The sequence below is a fragment of the Zingiber officinale genome, chromosome 4B (genome assembly GCF_018446385.1).
Source record: "Zingiber officinale cultivar Zhangliang chromosome 4B, Zo_v1.1, whole genome shotgun sequence".
Classification (NCBI taxonomy): Eukaryota; Viridiplantae; Streptophyta; class Magnoliopsida; order Zingiberales; family Zingiberaceae; genus Zingiber; species Zingiber officinale.
The window spans coordinates 113,401,890-113,426,596 of NC_055993.1; the positions used below are offsets into that span (position 1 = coordinate 113,401,890).

The following is a 24,707-nucleotide window of genomic DNA, read 5'->3' on the forward strand; positions in this document are numbered from 1 at the left end:
GAGAAATTCTAAATAAATAAATAAATAATTTTCTTATAATTTTAAAATTAAATAGTATTATTTTATTATAACATTTGATATTTTCTAAATTTGATTTGAGGTTTTAACTTGAGCCGTATAAAGTCGTCGGATCATACGGACTCCGACTCTTGAACCGACCGGCCGGTCTCCACAGCAGAAGCGCGCCGCCTTCCCTTCCGCCGACAGATCGTTGCACGCCGTCCCCGGCGATCTGCTCCGCTAGGGTTTGCTACTCTTCGATACAGTCCGGGTTCAGAATCCCGAATTCTTGGTGGGTCCGGGTGGTGATTATCTGGGAGCATGAGAGCTCGACTGGTGGTCTTCCCGGTCAAGGGGAGGAATTGGTGCTTCGGACTCTCCAATGAGGCTGCCTCTGGCGCCGACGCTTCGTTGCAGCCAGTGCCTACACTGCGGGATCTCTGGAAAAGGATCTCTTCCGATGGCGGCCGCTCTGCCCAGGCGAGAGCAGAGTTCGTCGTCGATTTTATCGCCGATAAAGTTCAGTTCTTGCTCCACACTACCCATTTGGTTCCAAGTTGCTTTCTTTGGTAAGTACTCTTTTTTAACCATTACTTTTTTGTTTCGTTTCAGATGAATCGCGCATGGATTGGTCTTGAAAAGGCTCCAGCTGGAACCCTAAAGAGCAGATTACACAGGTACCCTTTCTCGATTCCACAAAATGCTTGTTCTCTGTTGCATCCCATAGATTTTCTCTTTTCCTTTTTTAGATTGTGTGCGGAGTATGGAGCGGTGTTATTTGTTTCAGTTTAGGGTCGCGGCTGTTATCGGGAGTAAAGCCTTCAGAGATATTTTTGAAGTCTGTTTCTAAAGACATTAAACAAGTGGAAGTAACATACCCTGCGAAGTAAGCTCTCAAACGCCTATGTATTATTGCTCCATCTGATAATTGTATAACGTTGATGCATATCCTATTTTCTGCCAGTAAGGTCAACATGAAATTGCTACACAAGTTTCAATATCATCTCTGCATCTTTAGCAAAACTATCTCGACCATAGTTCCAAGATGTGTTAAACTTAATTGTGAACAAATCAGTTAAATTACAATGTGTTATAGGGTCTTCCCTGAACGCCATTTTCCTTCAAGGTTTAAGGTTTTTTTCAGTCACCTCCATTGCAAATGTTGATGTGAGGAGAAGTCATATATTAACTTGTTAGGACCTGCTTAAGGACCACTATAATTGTGCTGAGTTTCTGCTACTCTCTTTATGTTTGAAGCTTACAACATTTATATTAATTAGAACTTCCTAACATTTTTTCAATTTTCTTTGGAGCAAGCGACACTTTCTTAATTTCTGTTTGCTTCAACAATTATTTTCTTCCACCTTCTTTTCGAGCAATGATACCTTTTTTTACCAATAAAAGCCCAGAGATAGCAAAGTGGACTTTATGTTATTTTCCGCTTATTATTTATTTTATATCACAATATGTGAATTGACTCAAGTTTAATAGAGCTACATGGAGAAGAAAATGTTTTTTTTTCCCCACAAATTGTCTTTGTTATTAATATTTTGATACTTGGGTTCTTCATTTATCTTTATATTTGATGCATTTTGAATGGGCACTCAAGTGTATCTAGTATAGTCATCTACAATTATAAAACAATATTTGTTTCCATTGTATGAGTTAGTATTATGACTATCAAGCAAGTCCATGTGAATAAGTTTAAGCGGTAAAGATGTCTTAGTTATATTTATACCTTTGTGAGTGACCTTTGTTTCCTTTTTGTTTCTTTTTGGCATGCATTGTACAATTGTCCTTGTTGTACCAAATCTTAGGCAAGCCCCTTTACCATCTCCACCTTGTCCACTTTTGCAATTTGTTTCATGTTGGTGTGTGCCAACATCCTATGCCACAACCAATGTTTTAAATCGCGTAGCGTTGGTTCATAGCGTTTTTGTCTTTTCATCGAGTAGCGTAAATAGCGAAACGTATAGCGCAAGCTTTTCATGCATGCCAATTTTTAAATTTAAAAAATAAACTATACTTATATAAGTAAAATAAAAATAACATAATCTAAAATTAATCATAATAATTCATTACATGCCAAAATAATAAAATATCCAAGAACAACAATTTAAAAAGGCTTATAACCAAAACAACATAACCAAAACAACAATTTAAAAAGTCTTATAATTAAAACAACATAATCTAAAAATAATCAGTATCATCCATTGATATATGGTGACAAAATTTGCATCGAACAGATTTCCCCCCTTCTTTTGATAACAATACTTCTAACCAATATCTTTTTTTTTTAATTTTTTTTTTAAATTTTTTTTGACAAATTTGTAGATATTGCAAATTCCAAATATACAATCAAAATCTTAGAAAAACAAAAGAAAAAAATCAGAATAATTAATTAATTGACTGTTTGATTATAAAAATTTAAAAGTTAAAGAAAAGCAAAATCGAAAGGAAAAAACACTGTTGAGGGTTGATTATAAAAACTTCACCGAACAAATTAATCGAACTAAAAGCAATTCAAGAAAACGAAAAGGAAGCAGAAAACCTCACCTCTTGTCGCCGCCCCTCGCCGCTCTCGCCCCTCGTTGTTCCTTGCCGCTCGCCGTCCCTCGCCACCCCTCGCCTCTGCCTTTGCCCTAGTTTTGCTGCCCCTCGCCTCTTCCTTTGTCCTAGTTTCTCCGCCCCGCGCCTCTGCCTTTGCCCTAGTTGCTTGAAGCTTGGGACTTAGCGGCCCAAGCTATCGCACGCTATGGGTCGCTAAGTAAGATAGCGCACGCTATCGTCTGCTATCGACACTATTGTCTCGAATAGCCCACGCTATTCGGGACAATCGCTAATCAGCGAACGCTATGTAGCGTTCGCTGATCGTAGTGTGAAATAGCGCGCTATTTGGCGCTATTTAAAACCATGGCCACAATCAACCTTCTTATTCTCACGACATGAGAATATGAGATGGTAGAAACGTTAGTAATGCAAGAAAAATTGATATTATAGATGTTGTCCTTCTTATGTCCTACTAACATGATGGTACCTAGCTCATTGTGTTTTGCCAAACATTTTGCTGAGCGAAGCTAACTTTGTATGATATCATATAATGGACTCACACTTAATAAATTAAACTTCATTCCCTCTACTAATAAAACTCTTTTATTGACAAAATTTGAGAAAACTCGATGTTACCTATGTTGTTAGGTTAAGATCCTTACTATAATCACATTTCCCTTATCCTTGGACTTGATGGATATGAATTTCCTTGCATCCTCGATCATATGCCTTGAGCACTTGTTTCCATGAACCAATCATCTGAGTGCTCCTCCTTGACTTGTGCCTATTTAAATACAAAAAATAAATGTTTTTGTACCCAAACTTTTGGGTCCAATAACATTAATTAAACAATGGTTAGGTACCTAACCTTTAACAATTTTAGTGCTAGAAATGTCTTTAGTGGCGGTTTTAGGCATTAATGACATGTTTCTACAAATTAAGAATTCATAAGTGACTTCCTTTTGCTTTGTCTTGTAGCCAAAGCCAACCCATTGATTCCCAAGTATGATATCAAGATACTTGGAGCTTGATGTGAACTGCTGCAAACTTTTTCTCAAATTTTTTATTTAAAATTTCAAAGAGGAATTCTCTTCCTCAAGTTTTTCAACTTACGATGAACTCCCTCTTGATCCTTGCAAATAGTAGATGAGGGGGTCTCCTCCTTAAGGACCTTAAGTTCCTTTCCTTTTGAGTGACTTGACCTTTTCCTTTGGCTGAGCCCAAAAACTAGTCAAATATGCTATAGTTTTATATAGTTTATGCAGTCAGGAAATACTACCTCATTGTTGCTAGACGATGACTCCTTGCATAACGAAGCTTCCTCCCTGCTACATGAAACTTTTCCCTTGCTCCTGTGGTTGAATCCTCCACTCCATTGTCAATGGCCATAAATGTCATGTGCCATGTCACCTAACAAAGCTCTTCATTCGAGGACTTTAAGGATGATGAGCCATCCCAAGTGTACTTGAGGGCCTTCTTTTGTGTTTTCTATTGTTTTGAAGCTCCAAGCAGTCCACCTTGTAATGACCTTTTCTATTTCAAGTAGCACTAGTTTTTGGCTTTGTTTTACCTGTGTTTTTACATTCCTATTTTGAATCCTTGAAGATCTTACTTTAGATCCTTTTTATTATACCTTTTACTCTTCCTCACCATCTTCTTCATAAAGTTCGCCATCTCACTAGTAGAGATATCCCCTCGCCTTGGTTTTGAACTCCAACTCGGATTTGGTCTCATTCTTTTCTTCTTCTTCTTCTTTGACCTCTTTTCTGCAAGAATTTCTTTTTTTTTTGACTCTATTAGCTTGTTTATGAAATTCGAATTCACAAAAGAGTTAATTTACTTAACTAAAGAAAGGTTCCTTGATAGCTTTAGGCATCTACCATGAATGAACATGATTGATGAGGTCTTGGTTCTCCACGTGTTCTCCAATGGTATGGAGCCCATTGAGGATTTCTTTGAACCTCCAGCTTACCATTTGCCAAAAGGTCTTCGTAGAGACTTCCATGCTTAAAGACTCCTCGTCTTCCCTACTTAGCATCTCTGACTTGCTAGGACTTCATTCTACAAAGTGGTTGATCCTAATCGAGCTACTTAGATTTTCATCAATTGTGCCTATAATACCACCTGCATACTTGACACACATGTGGGATGACAAGAATCTCATAACTTAAAGTTAGCCCAAACATCAAAATCACATGCTATACGCTTAGGGGCATGATTTCACCAACACGTTGAAATTGTCTTCACCGCTCTTTCCCCCTCATGATTTCTCTTTCCCCCTCATGATTTCTTATATCACTTCTCAACATCTGTACTTAGGGAGAACTATGCTCATATCTACAAGCTGATTTTTAAGGTCGTCATTCTTTCTTGTAGACTAGTGCAGCAAAGATGTTACTTAACATCCAGTGAATTTGTGAAACTGTTAGAGAGAAATTATCTTCCAGGTTTATCAAGTGTATCATTTTTGACTACTCTTGCATGTGGCAAGGCCATTGCTACTTTCCTAATTTATTATGTCTATACTTTGAATTGAGTCCATTGTTTTCTCTCCCAACTTATCATTTCTTTTGTCTATTGTAGTGATGCTTCACATTCCCACTTTATTGCCTATTTCCATATCCTCCTCTATTGAGAGATAAATCATTGACCACTGTGGACTTACAGTAGAAGGTTAAAAGAAGTTCAGCATGTCACAGCCCCTTCTTGAGACTACTGCTCTACCAACATCATCTATAGATCTCCCTGTTGCTCTCTAGAAAGGTCCACATGTGGAGGAGAAAAAAGCTCTTGAGGGGTAGATGAGCTCCCTCTGATCAATTCAGAGCTTTGTATTCACTTTTCCTACCTATGAATCGTCCCCCTTTAGTCATCTCATCCTATCAACCAGTGATCAAAGCGTTCACCCTACAATCTTAATCACTAGACCCACCTTAAACCACCAAAATCATCTCCTCTCGTTCACCTTGCCAATTTTACCTCATCTAATTTCTATTCTTTAGGCGAATTAAACCTTCTTCTAACTTAGCTTAGTCAAATCTCTTTGAACTTACCTGTTTTAGCCAAGTTACCAACCAAAGTTCAAGCTAGACTCTTAAAAGGCTAACAAATTTTAATATTCTGTTTTTATTTTTATCAGACATTATTTTAGTCTGATGGGTTGATATAACTCCTGCCAATCTATCCTCTTGTCTACTTGTGTTCACTGTGGTTCATTGATTAAAGAGAGAGTTCGGCAATCTCAGTTACCTAGTGTTTGTGAAATGAGAACAGGATTATTTCATCTTTTTATCTTTGTCTATGTTGTCATGTGCCTTACATAGACCAATTAGTACCTCTAAGCTTGATTAATTACGCGATCACTTTATCCTCTACATTCACTGCATGCTACAGAACTATGACATCCAGTACTTACATTACAATTTACAAACAAGTTGCATTCGTTGATGTCCATCTTGCTGATAAGCTAGTTTGCTGAGGTGGCAACAAAATTGGCTTGATAGGATAGCTACAATGTCTCTTTGAGTATGTTTTTTTTTTAAAAAAAACAAAATTGAAGAACATAGTGATGCAGTACAAAAGTTAGTTAGAAACTATGTTGAACGGAACTGTTGTTGCAATTGTTGTTTATGATTGAAAACGACCAGAAATAGTGTCAACTCTTATGGAGTAGATTCTCCTTAATGGGAAAGAATAATGCTAGTGTGGAATTTTAAGTTTCAGAAGTTTTAGATCTGTAAGACTTTTATTTTTATAGGTTCTCTTCTTTAGGAGAATAAATCTGTAAAGTAATCTCCAAGTTGGTTAGAATTGTAGTTTAAGTTATGGTAGAAGTTTAATTTAGTTTGGTTTATTTTCCTCATTTCTAATTTTGTTATTTCCTAGTTTGATTGGGTTCTTTTATAAGGGCAGCCTGGTGCACGAAGCTCCCGCCATGCGGGGTCCCGGGGAAGGATCCATTGTATGCAGCCTTACCTTACTCTTTGCAAGAGGCTGTTTCCAAGATTCGTACCAGTGACCTTTTGGTCACATGACAACAACTTTACTGTTGCGCCAAGGCTCCCCTTCTAATTGGGTCCTTTTATGTTTAAAATTATTATTATTTTTGAATATTTTTTAGTTTATTTTCAATTTTGTTTGGGTTTGTCTTTAAAGGAAACCCTAATCCTTCCATGTTAGAACAATATGTGCATGATAAAATTTCCTTTTTCTGAGTTCTCATTTTTTGTGTGTGTGAGATACTTCTTTTCTAAGATTATTATCCTTTGTGTTGCCTCAAGTGGTTTCGGGTTTGTGTGAGTTTTGGTATATTGTCATGCTTTATTGATTTTTTATTAGAGCTCATGTGAGTTTTGATCCACTTTTGTATGAGATTTGGTACCAGGGCCCACTTCTGTGCATCTATCCATGCACCACCACCACCACCACCACCACGCCTTTAGCATTGCCTTCATTGTGTTAATCTGACCTCACTTGCAACCCACTATCTTTGAGTGGACTCATTGCTATAACACACATTCTCCATGCGCTCGCTCCCATATATCATTCCATTGGGCTCACAGTTTTTGGTGACATTACATACAATAAGATTGTTTGGAGAAATTATAGTTTAAGTTGCTTTGTGTTGAAAAACTGCCAGCGGGGTGGAATGCTTTCATATCAATATGTGTATGATATGGTCCCGAGTATAGGATCGAGTCACAGGTCGAGATCCGGATCCGTACTTGGTCATGCAACACGTAAGGGGGAAAGGGAGGATGAAAGACTCGTCCTAGACAGAGTCCCAATTACTCAATTTTTCTTCAATCTCTTCATTGATAATAACACTCCTTTTATAAGGAGTTAATTACATGGACTATTCAAGGAGAAAAGGAAAAGACAATCCCTAAAGGAAACAAAGAATCAAATAAATAAATGCGCTTTATTTATTTCTACTTATAACAGTAGCAAATTTGGTGAGTAGCAGAATTTGGATAGTAACCAAATAGGCAGTAGCAGATTTATTCAGTAGTTAATTAGGTAGTAGTAGATTTATTTCAAATTGTCAAATTACGTAGTAGCAGATTTATTTCAAGCTAGTAATTTGCTTCCGATTATAGTGGCGTCCAACAAAGGCGTCCACATCATCACTCCCCTCCTCGACGTTGAGCTTGTCCTCAAGCTCGAAGGTTGGGTAGATGGAGAGAAACTTCTCGGCCGGTTCCCAAGTAGCATCTTCAATTGAGGAACCTGCCTAATGCACTAAGTACTCCCGTGTCCCTCTGTTAAGATGGCTGCGCAGAATTGTCTAGGAACAAGTAAAGCTTGGCCTTCACACATCTGAGGTAAGGTTCCCGCATTATCTGGTGGAGAGCCCTTATATGGCTTTAGCAATGAGACGTGAAAAACATCATGGATGCGACTATCAGGCGGTAAATCAAGTCTGTAAGCAACACACCCAATGCGTGCCGCCACCTAAAATGGACCAAAATATTTGGGAAGCAACTTGTGATGACGTTGGTCAGCCACCGATAGTTGACGATACGGCTGTAGGCGCAACCAGACCCAGTCACCCACTGCAGAGCTCAATTCACGGTGAGAGGAGTCAAAAGCCAATTTGGTCCGCTGTTGGGATTGCAGTAAACGTGCCCTCACCACCTGAAACACCTCATCCCTCTCCATCAAGGCACGATCTACTGTAGCAACACAAGTAGAGCCTCCAGAATAAGATAGGAGATGAGGGGGCTCTCGTCCGTACACTAGCTGAAATGGTGTAACCCCCAAAGCAGTATGTAAAGATGTGTTGTAGCAATACTCAACCCATGGAAGCCATTCAAGCCATTTCTGCGGTTGATCCCCAACAAGGCGACGTAGATACATTTCAATGGTACGATTAACCACCTCCATTTGTCCATCAGTTTGTGGGTGGTAGGCTGAAGAAAAAGATAGCTTGGTTCCACAAAGTCGGAACAATTCCCGCCAAAAGGAGCTAAGGAAAACCTTGTCACGATCAGAGACAATAGATTCAGGCATTCCGTGGAGGCGGAATATCTCAGTAAAGAAGATCGCAGCCATTGAGATCATTGTATACAGATGGGCTAGGGGAATGAAATGAGCATACTTGGATAAATGGTCTACAATTACAAACAAGACTGATTTACCCTTCACCTTCGGAAGACCCTCAATAAAGTCCATGGAGATGTCTGCCCATACTTGTTAGGGGATGGAAAGAGGTTGAAGTAGACCTGCTGGTTGCAAGTTTTGCCATTTGTTGCGCTGACAGGTAACACATTGTTGCACAAAGGTCAAGATATCCCGCTTCATACCTGGCCAATAGAAGTCGGCACGAAGGCGGTGTAATGTCTTCTGTATCCCCTCATGCCCCGCCTCATGAAAAACTGCGATCACTGTGGGAAGCAGCGGAGATTTGCCGGGAAGGAAAACCCGATCCTTGTAGAAGATTAAGCCATCCCGAGTTTCCCACTCGGGCCCCTCCTCTCCACTTTGAACTCGGCGTAGTAACCCGAATAGCTCAGAATTAGAGTTCACTTCGCTTCGTATCTTATCAAAGATATCTGCACAGGGAATAGAAAGAGCCATTATAATAGATTCCTCCTCGTGACAGCGAGAGAGGGCGTCTGTGGCACGATTCAAATGGCCCGCCTTAAATTCCACCCAGAAGTCGAAGCCCATTAGCTTGCTAATCCAATGTTGTTGGGGTGATGTGGTGATGCGCTGCTCCAACAAGTACTTCAAATTATAGTGGTCTGTTTGTATCAGAAAGTGACGACCCCACAGGTACGACCTCCAATGGATAACGGCTTTGGCCAAACCAATGAGTTCTCGTTCATATGCTGCTAATTTGAGATGATGCTCTGCTATTTTTCGACTGAAGAAAGCAATGGGGTGCCTTAGTTGTTGAAGAACTGCTCCAAATCCACTCCCTGAAGCGTCACACTCCATTACAAATTCTTCGAAAAAATTAGGCAAACTAAGCACTGGTGCTTCTGATAGGGACTTCTTTAATTACCCAAATGCCTCTTCAGCCTCTTAGGACCATTGGAATGCATTCTTCCTAAGAAGACTCGTGAGAGGGGTTGTGATTTGCCCGTAAGCCTGGATGAATTTGCGGTAGTAGTCTGTTAGTCTGAGAAATCCCTTGAGAGCTTTGCAAGTTTGAGGTCTGGGCCACTCCTCAATCGCTTGGATTTTGTTGCGATCCACCTCGACCCCTCGGGAATGGGTAACATGACCCAAGTAGGATACTTGGGACTGACCAAAGGAACACTTGGATTTTTTTAGAAATAAAAGGTTAGCCTTTAACAATTCAAAGACAAGCCGACAATGTCCCAAGTGAGTATCCCTCGTGGGCTGTAGATCAAGATGTCATCAAAGAAAACCAAAACGAACTTACGTAGATATGGCTGGAAGACTTCATTCATTAGTGCTTGAAAGGTTGACGGGGCGTTCGTGAGGCTGAACGGCATGACCAGGAACTCAAAGTGTCCATGGTGGGTACGGAAGGCTGTCTTCTCGATATCCCTCGGGTCCATCCGAATCTGGTGGTATCTGGAGCGCAAGTCTAGTTTGGTGAAGTACTGCGCCCCATGGAGCTCGTCAAGTAATTCCTCCACTATTGGAATGGGAAACTTGTCCTTAACCATACGGTTGTTGAGCTCACGATAATCGATACAGAAACACCATGAGCCATCTTGTTTTTTTACCAAAAGAACTGATGACGAAAAAGGCGACTTACTAGGGCGGATGATATCCTAGATGAGTATCTGGGTGCATTGTTGCTCGATCTCATCCTTCTACAGCTGCGGGTAGCGGTAAGGGCGGGCCACCATGGGGGCGGATCCTGGCAAGAGCGTGATACTGATACGGTGATCACAATTTCGAGGTGGAGGGAGGCTTGCAGGTTCTTGAAATAAGTCATCGTAATCCTCAAGCAATGACTCCAGTTTGTTTCCCATGAATTCCTCGTTGCGTATCATGGCTGTACCCGGCTTCGATTCCAACGGGTGACCACGCCAGAGGACCTCCCTGCCCGCCAGGACAAACTTCATCATCAGGGAACGGAAGTCCCATATAATGGGGCCTAGGGTGCGCAGCTATTTAACTCCCAAAACCATGTCAAACCCCTCTAATGGAAGCATATAGAGATCAACAGAGAAGGTATCTTTGCCCACCTGTAGGGGTACTGACTTGCAGAGGCCTAAGCTTGGCACGCGCTCTTCGTTGGCAACACATACCTTCAGTCCCGGTCACTTTTGAATCTCCACCTTCAGGTCCGGCACTAGCCCTTCACGCACGAAGTTGTGTGTGCTTCCTGAATCCATCAATACGGAGACAGGTATCCCGTGTGATGTGGCCAACAACTACATTGTTTATGAGTTTCTAACCCCCACTGATAGCATGGAGGGAAATTTCTGGGTGCATCTCCCCCTCTTCCTCACCTTTACTGTCATCATCCGGTACTTCAATCCAGAATAGGCGCTTACACTTGTGACCCGTGGAGTAGGACTCGTCGCAATTAAAACAGAGGTCTTTAGCTCTTTGTTCTGCCATCTCCGCGCGGGATAGACGCTTGAAGAATGAGGTAGGTGGAGTCCCTTTGCTGTTGTCTCCTATGGCCTTGGCCTTTGCTACAGGAGGGCCTCCACTGCTAGGGTTGAACTTGGATGTGATTCCGCCCCAATTTGTACGCAGCGGGCACCCGCCTCGATAGAAGCATTGCTTCTGTTCTAATGCCCTGGCCATATTCATTGTAATGCCCAGGTTTCCAGGCTTCTGTAGCTCAATGTCAATACGAAGATCTTCAACTAGCCCTGTTGTGAACAAGTCAACCTGTTGTCGGGGTCGGAGGTCCGAGGTTCGGGCGAGGAGAGATTGAAATTGGCGCTGGTAGTCTTCTACAGAGCCTGTCTGCTTCAGATTTGCTAGCTCTCCCAAAGGGTTGTTGCTTAGAGGCGGGCCAAAGCAGATATGACAGTGGTCTCTGAACTGCTTCCAAATCATCTCTGGCTCTTCTTGCTCTATCTGATCAAACCAAAGTTGGGCTTCCCCTACCAAGTGGAAGGCAGCGAGGCCAACCTTGTCAACCTCTGTGGTCCTTTGGTTGGTAAAGAATTTTTTGCACATTTTAACCCAGCTTAGCAGATCCCCTTCTCCAGAATAGGTGGGGAACTCCATCTTTGAGTATCGCGGAGCCATGGTGTCGCTAGTTGGCCGTCTCTAACCCCCGAGCCTCTAGAAGGGCTATACTTTGCGCTGGTCGGGCTGTCTGCAATGGGCACTGGGCAAAGGTTGTCGTCTAACATGAACTGTACGGGAAATCTCGGCAATCTGCTCTTCTAGTCCTTGCTGACGGGAGGTGATTTGCTCCATAAAAACTTGTTGATGTGAGGTTAATTTTTCCATGAAGTCATCGAGTTTGGATGCGATCGGATCCGTGTCACTCATGATCGGCTCTGATACCTAGTTAATATGATCTCGAGTATATGATCGAGTCACAGGTCGAGATCCAGATCCGTACTTGGTCATGCAACACGTAAGGAGGAAAGAGAGGATGAAAGACTCGTCCTAGACAGAGTCCCAATTACTCAATTTTTCTTCCATCTCTTCATTGATAATAACACTCCTTTTATAAGAAGTTAACTACATGGACTATTCAAGGAGAAAAGGAAAAGACAATCCCTAAAGGAAATAAGGAATCAAATAAATAAATGCGCTTTATTTATTTCTACTTATAACAGTAGCAAATTTGGGCAGTAGCAGAATTTGGACAGTAACCAAATAGGCAGTAACAGATTTATTCAGTAGCTAATTAGGTAGTAGTAGATTTATTTCAAATTGTCAAATTAGGTAGTAGCAGATTTATTCCAATCTAGTAATTTGCTTCCAATTATAGTGGCGTCCAACAAAGACGTCCACATCAGTGTATCATTATTCAAATGCAACAATTGTAAAAATGCCGTGCACGAGAGCTATTCTTTTTAATCTGGTAAAGTGAAATGGGCTGAACCATGTAGTTGGACATTGGCCAGTTGTGGAATTCCAATAAATTTGCTTGAACTTAGACTGTATACATGTCATTGATAAGAATATATAGGCTTAATGTGACGACAGTACATGACTGATCAGAGGTCTTAGTCCCTCAATCCCAGCATAGCTTGCAAGAGGGAGGTAGAGTTACCTACAACAGAAGGATTTTGTATATTGTCTTCAGCAGGACTTTTGTACAATTGTAAAAGTTTACACGTGCACTATCTTTAATTTGAAATTCATTGGAGATAGACTTTGCCACTGTGGGTAATTATTGACGGTATCATATTGGGAATGAGTTGACATTTGCAAGAGAATTACTGCAAATGTTAAATCCCGACTAGCTGTCTAGGCTACCTCAGCTCTGAGTAAATTTCCTTCATATAAATAGGTCCCTGGAGAAGTAGTAATTACACCCATTGAGTAAATTTACTTCATATAAATAGGCCCCTGGAGAAGTAGTATTTACACCCATTGTGCAAATGAAAATGCTTAACCTAATTCTGAATATTACTGAAATGATGTCTGCTTCTAATATTGCTGGAACATAAAATAAATTATGCAGTTATTCCTCAACGTCCCTTTTGTCATCCACTTTGTGTTACATTCCTACTTTCACTATTAAATTCCTTGTGTTCTGTCTATGATTTATATTTAGTTTGTCAGTTCTATAGGTAGTTATTGTTATGCTGTTTCTATTTGCAGTCTAAACCCACGTTTTGTACGTCGAAGATTGCGTCATATAGCTATGAGGTTCGCATGATCTTCTTCTGTAATTATCACAGTTAAAGCTTCTACAGCTCGGTTAACAGTTTTTTTTGGTTTATTTACTTGCTGATATCAACTGAAATCAGGGGATGTGCAGTCCACAGGAGATTTTTGTATGGTTCTATTGCTTTACTTCCAGCTATATCTGTTTTCAGTGTAAGTAAATGGTGAAACTGATTTTTTATTTTTTTATTTTTTATTCGGTTTAATATCATATATAAATCCACAAGTTTAAAAAGAAAGGTTACTCGGACACAGATATGTCCTCAAAGTGACCTTGCTTTGTCTCTAGGAATTACTTTTGCGTACTAAGAACATTAGTGGTTCCATTTAACACATGATATTGCTGTACTCGATGTATTATGGCAAAAAATTTGTTCATCTTTGCATATGATTTACACTCGATACATCAGTATGATATTCATTTGTAAACTTCATTCTTATGGACACAACTGTAGAAGGAAAAAAGTATCCTAATTACTCGTGGGATTAAATATTGTTGGTGAAATACCTTTCTTTCGTCTTCAAGTCGTGTTTGTTTCAATTGTTTAGCAAGTTATATGTATTTTATCATTTTCTACAAGACTATATCACGAAGAACTTACCGTCATGTAATTCCATCAGATGGAACATTACAATTCGGCAAGATTGACTGATAGAAAATTACCATTGAGCTTTAATGCAACACAAAATTTATTTGCGCCAGATGATATTTTCTTCCTACAATAAATTTCACATCTTGAACCCTTGTGCGGGCAATGAATCCATTAAAACCTGTGGTAATTCCACTGTCATCCACTTATGAGGCCTATTGGTGGCAGTAAATCACCCATATTCTTGCCACAACCTTCCTAGATTGTAACAATGTTGGCTTCTATGGAAGTGGGCTCCTCTGAACAAGGTTTAATGCCATGTACAATTTTCTGCCACCACCTTATTATTTGAATATCATTTACCCAAATTCAGAAGGAAAGCAAATAGTTATACCTGTTGGAGAGGATTAATGTTTCATTGTCTGCGATGCATATGTTACTCCAGATATTGTTTGACAATAAAATATGGAGAGGATTAGTTGCTAAGGATTTTTGATAGGTGGTGGCTTGTAGGTAATTTTATGACTTAAAATTCTCCTCGTTTGATTGGCTGTAAAGGAAGTACCAAGTGATGTGCTTGAAGTATGGCAGAAGGTAGTTAATGTAAAATATTTATTTTCACATGTTTGATTTAGCTACTCTAGTTTGTATGCTTGCATTTACAATTTAAATTAATACGCAATGGTCAGATTCAGATTGTGCTTTGGATTTCTAGTAAAGCTAAATGAGGAACCAGGATTGCTTCTGAACCTAATGGACACATACATAAGACGCTGATTAACCATGAATGATAGCTATGATTTTTCTTATGCCTATTTTGCAGATTCTACCATTGCCTAACGTACCTTTCTTCTGGGTTTTGTTTCGTGCTTATTCTCATTGGAGAGCTCTCAAGGTACCATCACCAGTAGCATCTTGTATGAGATTTTTACTATTTATTTTCATTTTCATCTTGTTATGCAAGTTATCCAACAGTTGCTTGTTAAAAGGTATATTTTTCTTTCTTAAAGGCTTTTATGTATATTATCATTTCGTCAACAACCCACACAATCTATAAAGTGAAAGTACACATACAAAGGTTCTGTAAACTTTTTGTATTATTATCCAATTACAAAAGCATCATGAAGTTATGCTTCTTTAATTATATTAAGTGGTTTGATTCATTGTTACTACGGATAAATGGTTATGAATTGTATGCCTTGAAGTTATTCCTGAATTTACTATGGTTTAATATCCTTTGTGTGACGTATAATTTCTATTCAATTATTGTTAGAAGTTGCTAATTTAGATTCAAAGGTGAGTATTTCCTTGTACACATATGTTGTCTATTTATTCAGACTCCAACATGGGTATGGATTTAGATGTTGGTCATGATTATATAAAGTGGGGGAACATGGTTATTTGAAAAGAGTTTTGGATATGAATATGGGGGACACAAGTCATAAAAATTATTAACATGTCCTATAGTAATTATTAATGTATGTAGAAAAAATATTGATTAATATTAATCTGACATAAGTTAAATAATTAACATATCTAAAATTAATCTATTATTCTTTTGATATTAGATCTAGGTAATAATTAATCTTAGTTTGTATTAGTAATACATATTTTTATGTCCTACCTTATTAAGCCCGCCTAAATTATTAAATCCCACCCAATTCCTCTTCCTGTAACCTAGAGACTCTTCCTTTCTCTCCCCACATGATGTCATTGTGCACAATGCTTCTACTGCTTTTGAGTTAAGACCCAATAATAGAGGTAAGTTACCCCCGTGCTATGGTGCAGTGGTAGGATGGCGTCTCTGAAGCACCCACAATTCGATTCCCAGCTGTAGCACATAGATCATTTTCCTCCCATGGGATGACAAACATGGGTCATTGGGTTGCCCGTTGCCAGCACATTGGGATTTACCCTGATGGTTGGTGGAAAATTTTCAGGGCCCCCACCTCCCATGTAAAACATGTGATGGTATTTGCATATGTTTTCTTGGGTTTAAACCGTCTAACTTGTTTGTCTTTGTTTAGGTATGGTTACTCTATTTTTTCTTAGATAATAAGTTTTCTTAGGCCTAACCTTGGGTTTGTCCTAAAGAGCAGGTCTATTGGGCCTTCTTCTTTGTCTATCTTGTCTATGTTGATTTACTCCGTATTGTTGGGAGTGTATGTTTAACTACAGAAATTGAATTGTTAGTTTTTCAACTGTTTTTGTCCCAAAGACATGGGTATAGAATTCCTTTCTTTCAATTTTACTACTCAACACAAGACTCTGTGCCAATACTATAGAAAGAAAAATGAAAAATGGATGGGCAAGAAACTGGCCAGCTCAGCCAGATGTGCTACAACATATTTAGATGCCCAAACCAGAGATGATACTCATGCCCAAGCCACCAGCTCCAAAGCCCTATCACTAGACTCCATTGGAGAACAAAACTTGGACAACATGATGGAACCCGAAGACGGTGTAAGCAATGATGCCATCATACCAAAAACGTAAGCAACGATGTTATCATACAAAAAACGTAAGCAGTGACGACATGGAACATTATTCTCCATCGACAACTTTACTTAGTGACAACAACTTTACTCTGGCAGTGGTTTTAGGCTCCACTATCTTGACTTCATTCTCTATTTTCTTGACACCTTATCTTCACTATTCTCTGTCCCCCTCTTTCTTCTTCACTACGAAGACAACTCATGATCCTCTTTCCTTCTCTTCTAAGCAATCCTCCCCTCCAACATGCCCTATAAAAGGCCATCCCGGCATCCCAATTGAAGTAGACGAAGCAAGTGCAAGTGTTTCAGTGCCAGTGTAATTTAAGTTTTATGTAAGTATGTTTATGTAATGTCTTTTAATTTTCCTTATGCAAGTCTTGTAATTAGCTACTATCTACTTTCCATTCAAGCACGGTTTGCCATTTTCTAAGCTTTTCGCATATTTCAATAAAAGCTTTATCTTATGAAGAACTAACTTCTTATACTAAGTCAAAGAAGGCTTTGCCTTGATTCACTTTCCAAAAAACTAATCTCATAAAACTTCCTTAGTCCTTGTCTAAGTACCTTGATGAGAATATAAGGAATAAGTAGAATCATAACCAGATAAGTCCTGTGTAGACTAAGTAATGAAGACATTCAGCCTAAAATCCCGTAGATAACCGGGGCAATTGTTGACGTGAAATCCTTTACAGATGAGGCTCAATGGAAGTAAACAGATTAATATTAGGATAAGAAAAATAAGGTATCCTCCCCCTTGACTTAGAATCACCATAAACCCAAAAACAACAAACAATGTTTTTGTTCAATAGTTCTGTTCATAATTACTATTTATAATTATTGTTCATGAGTAAAAACACTGAAAATCTCATACTCAACTCCGAACCCAACTTCTACTTCTAAAAACAACTCAACTTCTACAAGAAGCATTGGCTCCTTTATTTCTTCTTCTTCTTATTTATTTCCCTCTGCACTCTTCTGTTTCTTCCTCCAATAGCAAAGCTCTATTTCCATCTGACAAAAATGAATTAGCTAGGCTCACTGGTAATACTTGTACACGTCAGTTGGCCTGGGTAGGATATTACAATTTATGCTGTCTAACTTTGTACTTTGTGATCCTCTGAGTCTTGATCCAAATTTGACAAGACGAATCAGATCTCGGGTAGGATGAGAATGTGTTTGGGTCATGCATTACCTATTTCCACATAGAATATTGGTCCCGACAACTTTGACATCCTTCTGTATACTGACATGGAATATTTATTCTTTGTTAAATCTTGGCATTCATTGAAAGCAGGCCACATTTTAGACTTTTATCATAGAAGAAAGCTTCTGATGTTAAGAGAATCCTATTTTAATTTCTAAGAAGAATAATCCTTTATAGTTTGTCACTATCATTCCGCATGCAGATGTGCCACATGAAAAATGTTACACCTTCACAATTATATTCATTGCTTATACATTTAATATATGAATAATTCTAATTATAGTTTTCAATATTAGATTGATGCAACTTGGAATCGTTGGTAGTAAAATTAGATGTTAATTAATGCATTAAATCATAAATGTTAAATATATTTTTCCCATCTTTTTTCAGTTGTAGGATCTTATGATCTCATCCTATTACCACCTGACCATTCCTAGGTTGGAATTGATAACCGTTACAACTGATAATGCAAGCAACAATGACCATTATCACTGAATCACTGCACATCACACCCAATGCCACCCAATTTCTTTTAAAATACACATGTTATGATAGATTCTGGTTACATTTTTTTATGGATATTCAATTTATCTTTTCCTGTGGTTATGTCCTCTTTCTTTTCAATCTCGAGTCATGTGATCACAGTCCTTGATTTTACAATGTTTTAATATGTTTTTAATTCTCTAACAACTATTTCCCTGTACCAGGGAAGTGAGAGACTTATGCTACTGGTTTCAGATAATTCAAAATCATGGAGTTCACTAAATTCCACTAAGAAAGGAAGTGGACACGGCGATGATTTAAACACCAGCTATGAAGATGCTCTCTCACCTCCGTGGGTATGAATTTTGCCCCTTTTTATCATACCTTGTGTAAAATAGCGGCTCAAGATTTTTACCAAATATATATAGGAGCCCGCATGGCGGGAGCTTCGTGCACCGAGCTGCCATTTTTTTTATATATAGGTAGTACGTGTTGAAAAAAACTACAGACATGTGTAGATGCATAATGTGGTTATAAACAAATTATCATTAATTATATTGAAAATACTTAATGACATCACATGTAAAGAAAATATGTATGTCAATCGTATAATATATTAAATCGTCAACTTATACCATCAACTTGTAATTTGTGTTTACTAAAATACCTATTTTTGCAAGCAATAAAACACCTTTAAATTGTACATATTGTTTATATATCGGGCATTCTACATTGCTGATTGATATTTTAAAAAAAAAAAGAGGACAGCTCGGTGCACGAAGTTCCTGTCAATATGAGGTTCGGGGAAGGATTTATTGTATGTAATCTTACTTTGCTTTGCAAGAGGCTGGTGATTGATATTATAGTTATATTATTTGTTTTAGATCATATGTTTGACAATTTATTCTCAATGCGGAAGTAGGAGTTTGATATATAGATTATTTTACATTATTATATGTATTATACCATTTCAATTAATAAAAATATATTTTTAGCATATTTTTAATACTGACCACATATGATCTTCATTACTCTATATGCACTATGTAATGACTTCGTTGCCTATAACCTTTATATACAATACATATCTTGTTCTGCAATAAGGAGAATTAAGATCTCAAATAATTTTTTTATGGAAAATGATGGGGTTCGTCAACCTACAAAAACATTTGTTGAGTAAGAGAAAAAAATTATTCTTTCAATATGAGATGACACAAGAATGACGTTAATATGCTCTTGCTTACATGCACTATGCAGTGGCTTGATTGCGCATTACTATATACTATGAAATGACTTGATTGCATATTAACATATAATTTTTGAAGCATCAGTTGTAGGTGGATAGTCTTTCATTTTTCTGCATTACAAGTTTGAGATCTTAGATTAAAAATCTTTTGAGTGAGTTAGACGGGGTTTGTTAGCTAAAAAAATCTTTGATGAATAGGAGAAAAAATAACTATTATTTTGGTGCAAGACGATACAAGAAATAAGGCTGTCCCTCTTTTTCTTGTGTTGAATAGAAGAACCATAAGACAGTAATCCTTTGAGAACTTTTTTGTTTTTTCATTTGTCTATTCTTTAGTCTCTTCCCTCTTTATCTATTACCAAGGAGATGCAAGTAAATTTTAGGCATCTTGGAAAATGTAACAAAAGTATAAACAAAGAAACAAAACAGGTTTGCATATTTTTTGTATCATTCATATATATACACAAATAATTTTATGATATTGGTCCAGAAGTACTACATGTTTCCACGATTAAATCATTTTATACAAGTTGCATTATATTTTGGGCGCTTTCACTGATTTTTAATTGCCAATATTGGATGATTTCCAATTTCTAACATTTCAAAATCAGGTATATTGTGTTCTTGTTTTATTGCGAGTAATATCTAGCTGATACATCCAATTTAGTTCCTATAGTCCAAGCTTCTGGCTCCATGTATCTTTGGTTGAAGAAGACTAGATGGGGTTTTAAAACTTACCTGAAGATAGATTATACATAAAATAGATTGTGCTTTCCGTGCTCTGTAGTATTTTCTTCAAAATTTGATTTAATTCGCATATATCATTTTGCAAAGCCTAGTTTAATCTGAGATATTTTTCAAGCAGTTTTTGCAACCGTCTAAAGATCTGGAGAGACTTTTGAATGGGCAAGTTATCAATGACGGCATCAGTTGTTCCTCTCTCTCTATCATCTGCCAAACATATGACCTCGATATGAATGTCATTAAGAAGTACAAAAATGCTCAGTAGTATCAAGGTCGATTCTTTTGTTCGAGCTGAAAAACTTACTGAAGCTCACGTCTAAAGCTCCGGCGAGATTCCTGGAACAAGTTAGGAGCATATTCTGCATTGTCAGGCGCATGTTCTTGGATATCTTCAAGTTACAATTTTGTGCCTCTCCTAGTTTCGCTTTGTACTATGTTTCAAATTTTAAAACTTGGTTTCGATGTCCTTTCCCTGAACTTGTTAGGGTAGGGGGCATAATTTCTCTACTTTGTTGTTATTATTATTATTATTATTATTTTAAAAAAATTGTTCATTTTTTCTACAGAATTTTCATGCCTGAAATTGTAGCCTATACTAGTCTTTCTCCTCCTAGGGCGTTCCAAATTCTATGTATGTTTTTAATTTTGGTATGCTATTTATATTCTTATTTTGATCAAATTTTTTATATAAGTGTGCACACATTATACTCTCTTTTTGTTTGATGGACAAATAATGAATTTTGATGAGTTTAAAAACTTCTATCACATAATAGCTCATTTTAATATATATATATATAATAGCTCATTTTAATATATATATATATATATATATATAATAGTTGATATGGTACATAAAAAATAAAATAAAAATGATAATCCTAGTTAGTCCTATCTCTGGGGTGATCGGTCCGGTTTCACGGAAGTTTTTCATCGATCATCAGGATAAATTGAGAAACGTACGCGGCAGCCAACTCAGACGTCTAACATTCTTTGATTGCGTTCTTCATTTGAAGAAAAATTTTTACAAATACGTCGTAGTTGGGGATCGAACCGCGAGTGTGTAGATATCTGGGTGACAATCTGGATGTCTTATCGTGGCATCATGCCTTGCGGACGGCAAATAAAGGGGTAGATCATGATTATACTTGTCATAATACGGTATTTTACTAAAAAGTAAAAAAAAAAAACATTGAATGTTATAGTCTCCGGTATTTTACTACGGTATTTTATTTTAGTAATTATAGTTTCAAAATTTAAAAAACACATCTCGTTCTTGTTATACCCCTCCTTTCCCTTGACGCCTTCGAATGTTGTTTCTCGCTTTTGTTTCAAGGGAGCTTTGCTTGGCATCTGTGGTCGGTTGGGATGTTTGTGTTCGGGAGCTGACGTCCGTGATCAGGCGGGACGTTTGTCATCGGGAGTTAGTCGGGAAGGACGCTAGGATATTTGTGGTCGCGCAGGGCGTTTATGTTGAGGAGCTGTCATGACGTCGTATAGACCTTTAACATAGCCGATGCGTTGGGATCTAGGGTGGTGTTGAAGGTTAGATTTTGTTCGCTTTGGGGGTTTGAAAGGTTCACTTCACCGTTGTGCCTGCTGGCCTTCGAACTTGGAGATGGACGCATGCAAAGTGGTTCGGATATTTCTTTTGATTTGGACGCACGTGATTATTTCGTGAAAATTGGCAACGGGAAAGATGTGAATGTTTTTACAATCGTTATGTTATAATGTCGTAGCAATTATAAGCATAGATACTTTAATTATAATTACATTCACAACAACTATGACTGTAATAGTGGATTTGATTAAGCTTGAAATGATTTTTTGCAAGTGATTTTGATAAGTTGATAGTTCGTAAGTTGTTACAACAATAACTTAGTGATAATAAAGGATACCTTCAGATTTTTGCCGCTGGATAAGAAGATAAACAGACACCTTAAAATAAGTGTATAATATACTAGACAATTTGAAACCTTTTATTTTATTTTTTTTTTCTTGCATATCTCCCTGCATCAAGAATCAATCACCCCTCCATCAATTCTCTTCAAAAAAAAAAAACAAAAAAAAAACAAAAACAAACAAACAAAAAAGCAACAACAAAAAAAAAAACTTCTCACACACAATGAATTTGTATATATATATATATATAATATATATATACATATACATATGCAGACAATCGATTTCGTTGGCCGGCATGGACATCCGCAGATGACATAGCAGCTGATCAATCAAAGAGGCCTAAGCGCACCGGCGTGCCGGTTTTGGGGATCCAATCATCTCCCTGTATGAAGGTCGTTGGGGTGAAGGCCATTGCGTCGTTCCGACCGATCACCTTGAAGCCCGACCATTTGACGCGCTTCGAGGTGTCGGCACCTGCTCCCTTGTTCCCGTACTCCGTGTAGGAAAGTGTCTTGAGGGCGAAGTCGCCTTCCCACGGCATGTACCCGTCGGGGCTGATGAAGTCTCCGATGTCAGACTCCATGACCACGGTATGGGAGAACTCCTTCCAGGGGCGGCCGATGTAGCTGGGGATCTTGCCGGCCGTCTCCATGAGGTCAGGCTCGGCGGTGAACCGGGTGTTGTGGACCACGAAACCCGTGGCCTCGTGGCTGCCGGTGCGCCCCTGCGCCAGCACGATGTTCTGTTGGTTGTCGAGGGGGCGGCGCACGCTGAAGATGCAATTTTGGAAGATGGCGGCGGCGTTGCCGAAGATGAAGTCGACGGTGCCGAGGATGAGGCAGCCGCGGTAGAACTGACGGTGGGTGTGAGCATAGAGCGTGTCCTGGTACGCCTCCATGCGGCAGTTGAGGAAGATGGCGCGGTCCGACTGAACCCGGAGCGCCACCGCCTGGTGCTTCGCTGCCCCCGCTGTGTTCTGAAATCCGATCGCTATCGCAATGAATCCGTCCCCAATCGCCGCTTAATTATAGTCCCACCACCATAAGTCAATTCATCATTAATCTTTTAACCAAAATCTCGAGCTCTAATTCTTTTAACCAAAAACTCGAGCTCTATTTCTGATCGGGCGCTTACCAAAAGTGGCGGTTTCAAAAGTCTTGGTGCCGTCGACGAAGTTCTTGCTTCCGGTGATGATGCTCTTCCTTGAGCCATCACCGTACATGGTGACGTTGATCATGTTCATGTCCACCACCACCTGCTCCTCGTACACGCCTTCCTTCACGTAGATCACATACCTTCATTGATTTCCAAGAACACATTACGGATCTCTAATTAGTAGGGAGAGAGAGATAGTGATGAGATGAAGCTACCGGTCATTGTAGGAGCTTGGTATTTTAGCAAGCGCCTCAGAGATGCTCTTAAAGTCTCCGCTACCGTCCTTAGCCACCGTCACGTTAGGGGTCAACTGCTTGGCTGCGCGGCCGATGAGAAACCGCCTGTCGTCACCGTCGCGAAGCCAATTGGGAAAACCATCCTCCCCGATTGCCTTTGAGTGATCTGCAATCAGTGGTTGGTCCTTGGCGAGGAGACGTCGGCCGCCGCTCCCGCCGCTGATTTTGATTAGAGAAAGGAACGAGGACAAGCTGCCGACGATGGCCAAAGCGTTGCTGGTGAGCTGCTTGGCGGTGGTCATCGCGACCTTCATCTTGTCCTTTTGCTCTCCGTCAGGGAAGCCATCGATGCAGGTCTCTTGGTAAGTGGCGGCTGCGCTAAGCCAGTTCTTGAGCTCGTGCACCTGCTCCGGGAGTTGGTTCAGGTGGTGCGCGTCGATGGTATTCAGTGTGTTGTTGAGCTCAGCCACCTCGTACTTATGTAGCTTTTGGCAGACCTCTACAGCGCTCTTTACTGCCGGGTCTGCCGTCCCGATCGCGTCGGAGTGCGCGAATGCCTTGCCGACCTCGTCGACAATGACGGCTACGGCGGCACGGACCAGGTCTTTAGGTGTAGACGTAGAGTTCACTACGTCTTTCAGGGTGGATTCGCAGACAGTGTGGTTGTCAGTCGGCGAGCAGAGGACTTGAACGGCGTTGGAAACTTGAAACCCCTTGGTGGAGTTGGAGGAGGAGGAGGACGAGGAAGAGGAGGAGGATTTATGGGAGGAAGAGGAGGAGGAGGAAGGAGAAGCGGAATTGGCAGTGGTGGTGGCGGTGGAGGTGGTGGACTTGGAGTTATAGACAACGGCAGCTGCCGCGCAAACAGCGACGACGAGGATCACAGAGACGGAACCGGCAGCAATCATCATGCGTTTGCGGCGCTGCGCTCGCTCGGCGCGGCGGCGCTCGGATAGGTAGCTGAAGTCTTGGAAGGCCGACATTGTAGCTCCGGCGGCGGTGGCTGTGTGGGATCAAACCGTTGAATCAAAATTTTTGCCTTTTTTTTTTAAATTTTATTTTTCTCCTCTCCTTGAGCTGTTTGCTGGCCTTCGCCTTCCTCTGGTTCTGCTTCTGCCTCAGCCTCTTCCTCCGCCACTTTGCGAGGGAGGGAAGGCGGAGGGGAGAAGGTGCAGAAGTTTAGGTAAGCGGTGATGGAGAGGAGGAGGAGGAGGCCGAGGGAAAAAGAGTATATGTCGCGGCCATGGCTCGAGAAAGGAAGGTAGGGAGAGGTTTGAGGGGGCGCCAAGGCGTTGACTTTCCACG

At 39.7% G+C, this 24,707-nt stretch overlaps 2 protein-coding genes across 2 annotated transcripts; one reads left to right on the top strand and one right to left on the bottom strand.

Annotated features, from left to right (window-relative positions):
* The first annotated feature begins 120 nt into the window (after positions 1-120).
* On the top strand, positions 121-20,677 carry LOC121976099. Its single transcript, XM_042528103.1, has 8 exons — positions 121-519; positions 613-677; positions 788-886; positions 13,282-13,329; positions 13,431-13,500; positions 14,761-14,832; positions 18,344-18,475; positions 20,231-20,677. Exons 1-8 carry the CDS (start codon positions 322-324, stop codon positions 20,372-20,374), a joined length of 828 nt encoding a protein of 275 aa, XP_042384037.1. The 5' UTR covers positions 121-321; the 3' UTR covers positions 20,375-20,677.
* Positions 20,678-22,336: 1,659 nt separating this feature from the next.
* LOC121978543 (pectinesterase-like) lies at positions 22,337-24,385 on the bottom strand. Its single transcript, XM_042530873.1, has 3 exons — positions 23,382-24,385; positions 23,146-23,306; positions 22,337-23,031 (listed from the first exon to the last, which is right to left on the bottom strand). Exons 1-3 carry the CDS (start codon positions 24,383-24,385, stop codon positions 22,337-22,339), a joined length of 1,860 nt encoding a protein of 619 aa, XP_042386807.1.
* Positions 24,386-24,707: the final 322 nt, after the last annotated feature.